Source organism: Neolamprologus brichardi, chromosome 2, assembly GCF_056152115.1.
Source record: "Neolamprologus brichardi isolate AB-2024 chromosome 2, ASM5615211v1, whole genome shotgun sequence".
Taxonomy (NCBI): domain Eukaryota; kingdom Metazoa; phylum Chordata; class Actinopteri; order Cichliformes; family Cichlidae; genus Neolamprologus; species Neolamprologus brichardi.
In genome coordinates, this window is record NC_142105.1 from 5,333,800 (window position 1) to 5,345,867 (window position 12,068).

The following is a 12,068-nucleotide window of genomic DNA, read 5'->3' on the forward strand; positions in this document are numbered from 1 at the left end:
GTTTAGCATATGACGCATCGACAATAAAATTCCACGTCGATGAATTTTTATGGTCGACATCATCGATTATGGCGACTAATCGCAACCGTAATTAAGATGTCGGTGTGCTCGTACAGCTCGATTTGTACTCGGAGCACGGGTTGCTCCTCGAAACCACCACCCAGGACAGAATGAAAGATCAGGAGTTGCCAAATTCCACAGCTTGCCAGTGAGATGTTAGTCACTGTGAAAACTTATTCAGACATGTTCTTTACAAGTTGCCTGGCAGTGCTGACAAAAGTACATATGCTCCACAGCAGGTGGCCATTTCTCTCACACTCACTGCGCCTCTGTTTCTCTGTACATTGGCTTGATAACAAGAGCTAAGACACTGGCTAAGAAGAAACTAAACAAAAACATACCTGTTTGGCATTTTCACAAGTTGGTTGATTATAAAGGTGCTTAATCAGTGTACTTTTACTTAAATTTAGGTAAGATGGTAGGTTACTTTAATTACAGGGTTAGAAAATGACAAAAAATATTTTCAGATATGAGGATTTGCTTCCTTTCTGGTTGATATTGATTTACATTCAACTTGGCATCACAGAAAACACAATTCATGTGTCACGATTCGAGAACAGCTTGTGGTTTTATTTTGGATATTTGGCTTGGTAAAAGATTAACTGATTAATCAAAAAACGGTAATCCTCCGATACCAAATAATAAAAACGAATCAGAGTAGAATAGATGCTTGCTCCATCTGCTATTTGTGTAACAGGGGGAAAGATTAACACGGAAACGATGCTGAAAGTTGAGGAAGACGGCATGTTCCTGACTGTCAGATATGCAAGTGCAAGCAGGGTTTTGCCCCACAGGTAAATAGCAGAAATATGCTGTGGTACCTGAAAGCTATCCTCAGAATGCCAGGGTACATGAATCGAATTTTTTTTGTAGTTTGTATTGCTCCACATTTCAGTTTCAGAAATCTCAGTTCTCTCAACTTTTTTTGTATTTAAACAACATATCACAGAACAAAAGCATAAAAACAAAATAAACTGAGGATCAATGCAAAACATTTTTCTTGTCGGGCAGTGAAGACGAGTGCTTGCGGGCACTAAAAGCGACAGCTTGAAGATGTAAATGTTAACAAAGGCGACTCTATTGATTTACTGTGCTGGGCGACTCAGCGAAGCACTGAACAAGCAATCGTGCGTCTGGTTTTATGGGTTTACAACATTTAATCGGTCACTTGTTTACAATATATCAACATAGTTTGCTATTTGCAAACACAGTTTGCTCACTCTGTTGACACATATAACCAGATTTTTTTTATCCTGTTATAACGAATGCTTCTATCCATAGAGTTTGAAAGTTTGAATCATCTGCATGTGTTTGTGTTTATAACCAAAACTCTGATATCATGCAGCTGTGTGAAATCCATTGCTTTGAGAGAAATGAGCTGCCCTTCTAAGCTTCATCTAGGGTGGTTAGATAGTCAGAAAAGTGTCACCTTAAAAGAAGTAACAAAGGGCAGCACCAAGTATAAGATAACTAAGGATAAAACTGTCATCATGAAATCATGCAATGCTTCTCAAGAATATGAATCTGGAAAGACTAGGTTCCCCTTTTAAGAAGGACACTTGCTGTTAACTTGAAAAAACGGGTTCTACATAAACATGAATCTGTTTAAAAAAAAAACTATCTGAACATCCATCAGGATACTCGGGCATCAGAAATGTCCTTTGCTTCCCTACCAGAGCCTCTTCTGTTTACCTCTCCCGCAGTGTCTCATTGTTTTTGAAATGTTTCAGCCCCTTTCTTTGATGTTTCTCTGCAGTGGGTGATAGATGAATGCAGAGGTCTGCTATCTGCACTCAGCCAGAGCCAGTTGAATAAATGGACTGGGCATTTTTGTCACAGTGAAAGGGCCTGACCAAAGGAGAGCTTCCTGTGTGCTGAACAGACACTGTGGCGTTAAGAGATAAGAAAGGTGGAGGTTTTCCCTAACTGTCGTTTAGGATGCAGAGCTGTTCGAGGCAATCCAAAAGATATTTAAATTGTAGTATTAATCACTTAATCACATTTGACAGCTTGGTCACTAAAATACCCGAGAACATCTTTCACCGAGGTCAATGTACTGATTTTTATTTATTTATTTATTTATATGGAGTTACCCAGATCATGTTAAAATGTAATGGGTGCTTCTTTTGTCCATTCTGCACCTATCATATCATTTTAATGAATTGAAGCATCTTTGTTTTTGAGAACAAAAAGCACCAGTGACATGCCTGCTCTTTCAGTCTGACGGAGGAATGAGCTCATTCCTTCACGATGAGGTCACGAGACGGTACCTGATGTGGTAAAACCTGTCAGAAAGGAATTTGTTCTGTCAGACTTGCAAGCGCATAAATTAGTCCTTTAATTAACTTGTTGATTAACAAAAAATAAATAAATGACGTCTCGACTGTTGTTGCCAAAGACACGAGGTCGATATCAAGGAAACGCTGCACGCACTACCGTCTCGTGCTATGCACAGTTTTCAAGAGTTTTAGGTCTAAAATAAATAGTGTTTTGCTTTCCCGTCCCTCGTGTCATGTGTGTTATGCAGCAAAACAATTCTTTTACCCCTCAGGTCACCGATGCTGCCGTTTCTCGGAATTATCTTTTTCCTAACGTATTGCATTTGTTTTTACTGCAACCTCCAGTTGTTTCAGGTTATGGGAAACCTCAGTGAAAATAAGGCAGGAAAAACATCACAACTTCCTTGACCTCCCTCTGCACACTGAATGCTTTGCCACTCAACAGGCTGGCAACAGGCCCGACAGTGCACCCTTTCCCTCTGGGGCCTTACATAAGGGGCGGAAAATGGAAGCTGCTTGGTGTGGGTGTGGGGGTGTGTGTGTGTTTGCAAGCCTAAAACTAGGAAGACAAGGCCTGCTATTGTTTAATTTGTATCCTGGAGAGGAAATGCCTCCACTCGTCTTACTGCATTGCACTGCTACCATCTGTCTTACAAATGACTCTGTAGAGTGATGACATATTGTGTTGCGTCAGGGAAATAACTGAGGGACTTCACAAAGAGGTTCAGTGGCAGTATGTAAATAGTATGTGAGGAACGTCCTGGCTAGTTTTGCACAAACAGCTTTGAAGCATCCTCGGGGCTTTATAGAGCACAAACAGCATCTTGGTATGTTTTTCCTCCTGTGGGGGCCACCTGTGTTCTTGGAAGGATTAGTTTTGAAAAGGAAGGGGGAGGGATTAGATGGCGTCACTGGGTGCAGCCTGGGAGTTTGAGCTGCCAGAAGTTTTTGAGTTTCTTTTCTTTTCTTTTTTAAAAAAAAAAAAAAAAAAAAAATGAACAAGCTTTGTCTTTAGACAAACAATGAGGAGAATTTTTGGCTAGATGCAGCCTTCATCAGCATGTCCTAGTTTCTGCTGCCCACTGCTCTTTCCTTCCTGTCTCTGTTCGAGGAGAGAGTGGCTGAGACGAAGGATCAACAGAGCAGTAAAAGAGCATGAAGCAAGCATCACCTAAATGATGAAAGTTGTATCAAAGGGCCTTCGTTTTGATTTTGAATCTAGGAGAAAGAGTGATAATAAAATCAGCTTTTAAAAGTCTGTGCAAAGGCTTCAAATAGTGAAATAAAACAAATGAATTTTATTAAAAAGCACCGTTTGGTTTGAATTTGATGCCATGGTCCACGCTCTGAAACTTTCATTTATCGTTTTCCTGTGTACTTTGTGGTGATCGTGTTTGGCTCCATGTAAATAGAGACCAGTATTAGAAAGAAAATCCAACCGGAAAATGTAAGGCTCGGGGAGTGGAAAAGATGGGGTCCATTACATTCTTTCCATACGGTCAATCTAAAATATTTGAGACTGAAGCCACAATTGATGGTTCTGCATATTTCTTTCTGCTAGGCTGTGTTTCAGTGGCGCTGTTTTATTCACGGTTATGTCACTGTGAAAAGGAGGTTTAAGAAAACCCTGCAACCCTGCCATCTAGTGGTGTCTTTTGGTTTGAATTCTGTGTCTATGCTTAGTTAGAGCAGTTATTATTAGTATTTTATTTTTTATTAACCCAGTATATGCTAAATGTTCCCCAAACCAAGATAATAATGCAAACAATGCAACCAAGTTACTGCTTGGAGGTATTTGTGGTTCCTCATGATGCTGTTGCGGGGTTTGTGCTTTTACCATTGCAAAGCCACCAACATGCATTATAAATATAATGACCTAATGTGTCAGAAGGTCATGCACACACCCAATGTTACAGAATTTGCAACAAAAGGCTGTATAAGAAAACTAGAGTTTTCTTTAACGTAATGTAAAGAAATATCTTTAGTGTTGCTGCTTTTGTGGTGTGCAGGTAGCACGTAGGATGAGTTTGGCTGACAAGGATTTGCAGTTTGGGAAGATTTGAATTATTTTTTCATAAAAATTAGTTTTGGTTTAGGCCAAATTCAGAAAATACTTTTATTATCTTCAGTAACTAAGTAAGTGCGGATTTGTGTTATTTGAATGAGGGTGTACCTTTGTGCCCTCGGTGAACCTGGTGAATCAAAGTTGTAGTTCTCCTTCCAGCCAGTAGGTGGCAGTAGACGTCTGATCATTATGCTGGTTGGACCATGACTCCTGTTCATTGTGTTTCTGACCACAGACACAGTGAACATAAGGATTTGGTTAGTGGGGATATCACAGTGTGATGTAATAGGGCTAGGCAACCCTCGGGGTAAATCGAGTTTCTGTTTGTCTGTTTTATGAAGACCAAACCCAAGTTTTAAAAACAGTTTGGGGCTGACTTGATATATATGTGGTTTTTCATGAAAGCCTGAATATTTATTGACAGCCCTCGGGAATCACTGTAAGTAAAGATTGCAGGCTTAACCTCACTTTCTCTTAGCTGAGAGTTGGATCTTTTAACTTTTAGCTGCTTAACTTGAAACTTAATAAATGGATTAAAAAGCAAAACATTTTGGCTCATTTTGCTTTTTCCTTTTTAGAGTTTACTTACTTACTTACGTTTTGTTTTTGTGTTTTTTTGTGTTTTTTTTTCTTTTTTCCACGGCCCCATCCAAGCCCCTCCCATACGGCTGTGTTCCCCCAGAGAAGCTTGAGGAGAGGTGGCTAGGGATAGGGAGGTCTGGGCTTCTTTGCTTAGGCTGCTGGCCCCGGATAAACGGAAGAAGATGGATGGATGTTTTTTTTGTTTTTTATTCCTATACCTTTTTTAATTTTATTTTTAATTTTTTTTTATTTTTGTAAATTTTTGCTCCGACTTAACTCTACCTAGTACCCCAGCTTTGGGCCAAACTACTCTAGTTTCTATATTTTGCTTATAGTTTTGATGATAAAAATGCTAAAATTACTCACTTGAAACAAAAAAAAATGTTTATACAAAGGCTTGTAACACTGAGGCTCCTCTGACACTCCCCTCCTCCTCTGCTGACACATTTTGTGACACCAATTCAGCACAAACTGTGTCATTCAGCATTTGTGACCAGCATTTCATAAAATTTTCAATAAGCTGATCGTTGTTGCTCTCAGAAACATAACCCAGACACAGGGTGTCCATTCTGTGTCGCTTCATGCGCGTGTTTGTGTGTCTGGCCGGGTCTTAACACAGGCTCTCTGTTACCCCGTCACTCTGCTATTGGCGTATCCACCTCCAGTTGCCGCCGACAAAGGCTTCCCAGTGGCTTCGACCAGCAATGCACCACAAACGCACACACAGTCCGTGCCCCAGTGTGTGCCAGTAGACAGTGGAGTAGCTGTGCAGCCTGCCAGCTCTCAGTGAGGGCCACTTTGTTTCACCTCTGGCTTGGACTCATGCCAGACAATCTGAGAGTCAGTCACTGGGTCAATTAATGAAGTAATTGAATTGGGAGTTTATAGTTATTCAGTGGAGCTCTTTTTATCATTTTTTTTCCTATGTGAGGTGCTTTATTGCTTTCTATTCCAGTGTTCGCTTATGCAAGTCAATGTCACCGCCCGTGTGAAATGTTGTCTGCCATTCAAGTACCCTGTTTGTCTGCTGCAGCATCAATGATCAGCATTTTAATAGAGTGTCTATGGGCTCTTAAAAAAAGTCTTAAAATGTCTCAAAGTATGCATTTACTAATAAAAGGCCTTAGAAAATTCAAATTCATTTTGGATGAGTCTCAAATGTCTTTAGTCTCACCACTGTGAGATTTTTCCAGCACACAATGCTGTTGTTTTGTCCCTCTGTATACATTTTAGATTGTGCATCATTGAGGCTGTGCTTTACAGATCAAAAATCCCCTTTTCATGTTCTTTATGTGTGCAAAAGCAGCTATGACGATTTGTCCTGTGGCCTGCCAGGCTTGTAATATACTGAGAGGAATCCTGTGGATGAGGATGACAAAGGAGGCTTTGCTAGCCTCACTAGCCAATTTACACAACAATAATGTTCTTAAACGTAGCCAAACAATGCAATTTTTGTCTTACTTTCCTTAAAAAGGTCTGAATTTACCTTGAAGTTTCAACTTGAAAGTGAATAATGGTCAATAATTTTGTTGTATCTCAATCTGTTTCAATTTTATTGAATTAAAAAAATAAGTAATGTTGCGGTTGGTTGATTTGAATATTGAATAAGGGCTTCTTTTTAAGCAATCAGTGTGGCCTGAGCTTTTAAAGCCTTTGTTAAAGAAGGAAATCAATAATTTACATGTTCCATTGTTTCAATAATTTTTTGGTTTTCTGTGTTTTATACAGTAAAAGTTTCTTTGACTTCTGGATAATTTTCTTGATATAACAGACATTGACTGTCACTTTTGGATACAGTTTTGAGCATTTCTCATAATTTTGTAATATTTTACAGACAAAATGGAAAATAGGAAGTGGGGGGTGGGGGGGGGGGGGGGGGGGGGTTAATTAGGAAAAGGATGGCTGAATGAACCGATGACGAAGATGAACGACCCTTTTGTGCCATCGCTTTGAGCTAGAGCTGCAACTACCATTTTATTTTCACATTATTTCACATTTTCATGCATTTCACACTAAATTGTAATTAATCAACTTCCAGAGTGCAAAGAGACATTAAGTCATTTTATCTGAGCGCTGGTCCAAACCCTGGTCAACTTAGAGTTGAAGTTAGTGGAACTATGAGTAGAAACTGTTTGTTTGGTGTGGCTACTGCCAGTTAATTTTCTATCGATCACTTCTCTGATCAATAAGCTAAAACATGTATGTTCTTCTTTTTCAGGACCTGGAGATCGTCTACTCTTATCTCCATGGGATGGAGGCCTTATCCAACCTGCGAGAGCACCAGTTGAGGTGAGTCTCTGCACACCTCCCCTGTACTTGATTAACATTTCCTGAAGCTTGATATTCCCATTGCAGGAATTTAAAATTCAAATGAATGCGTGGTGACAACTCCTCAGTGTATGCTGCATTGTTGTCAAGGGTGGAAAATTAACATTGAACCACTAGCTATGCTGTATGCTATTAAGCTACTTCTATTTTTTTGTAATCCAGGAGCCAGCGCACCCTCCAACAGCACACTTATTGGAATTTATTTTAAATTAATAACTATAATTTACAATAAGCATCCAAGTGCAGTTATTACTATAATATATGGTCGGTCTCTAGCATCTTAAACCAGCATATTTATTATCCAGTTTTAAGTACTTCTGGACCTTTGAGTCTTTCTTCATAACACAGAATAACACATGTTCATTCTTCATATATTAACTGGCTTTTTAACAAATGGACATAAATATCACTACATTTTAGTGAGCTTCTCATTTCAGTCAAGAATGTATTTTGTAATATTTCTTTAAAGTTGACCTGCTTTTCTTATTTTCAGTTTTTGACATACAGCTTATTTTATGATGGATCTCGATGGTTTGAGTTGGTGCACCAGCTGAAATGAGCCATTTTGGCTCCTCTGTTTTCTCAAGAGGACAAATAAAAGGACTTTTCTCCTCCAGATAAAAATAAACGATACCTGCCATCAGACTCTTAAATCTTGATTATTACCAGCCTCAATACCACTTATCCCTGCCCAGCTTCCAAAGCTGCAGAAGTAATTTTTTCTCTTCCCAGTTGTATAAATCTCTGTTTGAAACTTTAGCCAGCATCTAAAATATCTGCTATAACTAAACTGTAAACTGACTAAAGGACTAAAGCGAAGTCATTGTTGCAGTTTCCCCCTAATAATCTGTACCTATACCCGACCGGGTCCCCGTGAGGCCGTACTCTCTGCTGAAACCTTGAAGTAATGAACCCTCCCTGCTCTGCTATTCATGCGTCAGTTTGCCTTTGGCTCCTCCATCTTCTCTGCCTGGCACACACTTTCCAAACACTGCATGTCAGAAGTCTGTTCCCAGCATGCCTCGTGTGCATACATGTGGATTATACTAGCAAGGGAACAATGTGGCGGTGCATGACCCGCGAGCTAGAACATTCCACTGCGTGACCCCTCAGAGGCCTCCAGCACTAACCCCTCTCCCTCCTCCTTGTTTTGGATCATACAGAAAAGGAATGTCCCCGTAGTCCCACAGACCAACCCCTTTTGCCAACTTCAGTTTCAGTAACTTTAAAAAAAAAAGAAGAAGAAAAAAGCTCCCAGCCAGACATCCCACTAACGATGGGATTATATTATACTTCTGTTGTCTGAACATTTTGGGAGGAATGTGTTGTTTTTCTTCTGTGATCCTTTTTCACAGTAACTTGTTTTTCTTGAGCTGGGATTGTTTTTAGGTCTTTGTGTAAAGAGGCTACAACATGCTGTCCACCCGCAGCTGTTTTTGAAAGCGTTTGTGTTTTGATCAGTTACTGTTTACTACAGTTGTTTGCATGTAATGTTGAAGAGCGTTTGTCTTCTCTATACAGGCATCTGGGGAAAGCCTGACATGAATGGACTTGAAGTGAAAATGTTTCGATTCCAGAATTTAGAACATAAAAAATGAAATATATATAAAGTTATAAAAGAACTTACTGCACAAAAAGAATACAAGAAGCTGTGAGGCTGGATTTTTAAGGGCAGAGTTATGTTTACAGATTATAATATTATCAAATATATTTTTTTGCCTCTGTACAGGCAACAAGAATGCCAGACTGTCTGTTCTTCCCAGGCCCAGAAGCTGGATATATCAGGAATTCCTTCAGGGAATTCCTTCATATTTGCTACAGACATCCACTTGGACTATAAATCGTGCATAAGACATGCAACCACAGATCATGTTTGACACTGTTAAAAAAATTAATAAATAAATGTGTAAAAGTACAACTGGGTAAAAATCGAGAAAAAAAGACCATTTAACCAGTGGTGCAGTAGGACCACAAAGTCATTGTGTGCTTTATTTTAGAGGACATACCAATACATACTCACTCTGCTTTTGTTAAGTAAGAAAGTAAATCACTGCAGTGGCTTAGCTTAAAGGTAGATGCGTAAAACTTACCTCTTTAAAAAGGAATCTTCCAGATGCAAATGTAAATATTTTATTGAATTAAGTTTAAAAGTAACAGTTATGTAATTGGTGATCAATACGTTAAAATACCATAAAGTTACCCAAATAAAAAACAAGATTTTTAAAGCCTTAATTTTCAGCAAATTTAATGCCCTGACATAAACAAATGTTTCTCTGCAGTTTGAGGATAAAGCTCACCATATTTTATAAGGAACAAGGACTGTAGTCTTTATGTTGTAGATCTGCCTAGAAAAGAAGATTTGTCATACCAGTTATATACCAAGTGTAATTTAACCAAGAAAAATTAGAAAATGAGGCAAAAACAACTCACTTCACCTCACTTAAACGGTGCTCAAACCGGTGCTTAAAGAATGGAAAACACAAAATTGGTCCAAAGACCTCTCATGTTCAGCTGTTTTTTTTGTAAAAAGATAACAATGTTAGCCTTTTCTGCAGCTATGGGGCATATATGGTATCACTCTGGGCTAGAAGCAGTTCTTAATCAATGGAAAAAACACAAACTTTGTCCAAAAACCTCTCATGTTTAGCTGTTTTCCACTTTTTCTTTGGTCATTTTAGCCTTTTTGGCCAGGGTGAAGGGAGTACCTGCCATCAAACAAGAAGACAGCCACATGTAGCTATGATGATGTTTACTAGTTCACCTTACTGCATTAATGTAATAAAGTGGTTAGCCTACTCAGCGTAAATTACACACGAACAACATTAATTTGAGGATAAAGCTCACCATATTTTATAAGGAACAAGGACTGTAGTCTTTATGTTGTGGATCTGCCTAGAAAAGATTTGTCATACCAGTTATATACCAAGTGTAATTTAACCAAGAAAAATTAGAAAATAATGAGGCAAAAACAAGTCACTTCACCTATCAGCAAAAGCCTCGATAGACCATAATGCACTGCAACAACCAGAACCATACGCTGTGAACCGGTTAACATGGACAACCTTGCAACTCTTTATAACTCCCAGCACTCTAAATTTTAATTATAATCAGCAGCAGGTTTTCTGACAGTGACTGTTGCTAAAGGTGACTCTAGGATATGCAGAAATTTGCTAGTTATAGATTTATAATAACATAACATTTGATCATAAATTCACTCAAACACAAATATGAGGCCTAACTGTGATTCTTTCTTCCCTCTGTTTCCTCTCTCTCTCTCTCTCTGCAGGATCATGTGTGAGACGGTGCGTTATGAGAGACACGAGGCCAATGAAGTGCTATACTAGTAAGTACTGTTTCTGTCTGCTTGGGTGTTCATAATATTTGTCCAGAGCCGCATGAACAAAGCAAAAAAAACGATGGGTAGACAATGTAACAGTATTTTCAGTTCTTTGTAATCAAAGCACCCTTTGCTTCAGGATACAAATCGGTGTTGATGGGAAGAAAACAAGCTGACTGCATATAGAAGAGTGACCCCGGTGACTTAATAAAAATAAATGTCATTAAAGTGCAAAAGCAGTATGAGGCAGATCACTCTATAGCACAACTGAAGGATAGTGAACATAGACATGATATCCAGTCATATTTCAGTGCGATTCAATAAGTGACTGATCTAAATTGTCAACGAAAGCTGGAATAGCTCTTAAAAGCATTTTCTTCAGTTTGGAGAGAGCCAGCAAGGCACTAGTGGTGATGCTTACATGCTTCCTCCTGTGAGCTATCTGTTTGGAGGGTTAATGTGATCAGAGAGCTGCATTGACAGCTTTCAGAGAGCGCGTGTGTGTGTGTGTGTTGGATCCATTTTGAAAAAGCTGGCACAACTGTGGTAAGCACAAAACACACACAGTGTTTGACTGCTGTCACGTATCTAAGTCTTCCAAACACCCAGAGTGAGAATTAAGACAGTTAATTAACTCTGTCAGTGTCTCGGGGGGCTACAGAGGGGACAACATCCCTTTTCCTGCCTTCGTATCCCCCGTGTGTGTGTGTGTGTGTGTGTATGTGTTTGTGTGTGTTGGTGGATGGTGTGGAAGAGTCAACACCTCATTAGAAGCCCACTTGGCAGTGGGGGAGCTGATTAAACAATAGAAATGCAGACTGAATGGTGGCCACAGTACAGTCCAGCTTCAGCAAGATTCCTTTAGGTGCCCCACACCACTTACTGTGCACACGCTCAGAAACACTGAGGCTACGTCCACACGTACCCGGGTATTTTAAAAACACAGATTTTTCTATGCGTTTGCACCTTTCGTCCACACGTAAACGGCGTTTTCGGTCACTGAAAACTGAGATTTTTAAAAACTCCGGCCAGGGAGGATATTTTTGAAAACTCAGTTTTTGCATTTACGTGTGGACGAGGAAAACGGAGAAAACGCAGCGTCAAAGGTGTGCGCCTTTTTTGACGTCACACTGTGCGCCACGTTATTGTTTCGGTGAAATGAATTTCTACAATACTGTTACTGTTAATTGTTCTCTCTGCAGTGTTTAAATGCTTACATATAAACACACAGTTACTGTCCCTCCACACATACGACTCGGTTCTGCTTCTATGCCCCAGCTTTGTTTACTTTTTCCCACCGAGGCTTCTAGACTTCTGATTAGCCAACATTTCTACACGGTTAGTAATATATCGCCACCTGTTGCTTTGGCACAGGGGTGTCAAACTCAAATACACAGTGGGCCAAAATTCAAAACTG

The 12,068-nt window shown here is 39.5% G+C and overlaps 1 protein-coding gene across 6 annotated transcripts in view; it reads left to right on the top strand.

Moving 5' to 3' along the window:
* rapgef2b (Rap guanine nucleotide exchange factor 2b) overlaps positions 1-12,068 on the top strand; it is a 108,308-nt gene that overhangs the window by 20,059 nt on the left and 76,181 nt on the right. For all 6 annotated transcript variants that reach the window (XM_087846481.1, XM_087846504.1, XM_087846513.1 and 3 more), the window contains exons 2-3: positions 7,205-7,275; positions 10,601-10,657. In XM_087846481.1, coding sequence (XP_087702607.1) covers positions 7,205-7,275; positions 10,601-10,657 — 128 coding nt within the window. The remainder of the gene's footprint in view (positions 1-7,204; positions 7,276-10,600; positions 10,658-12,068) is intronic.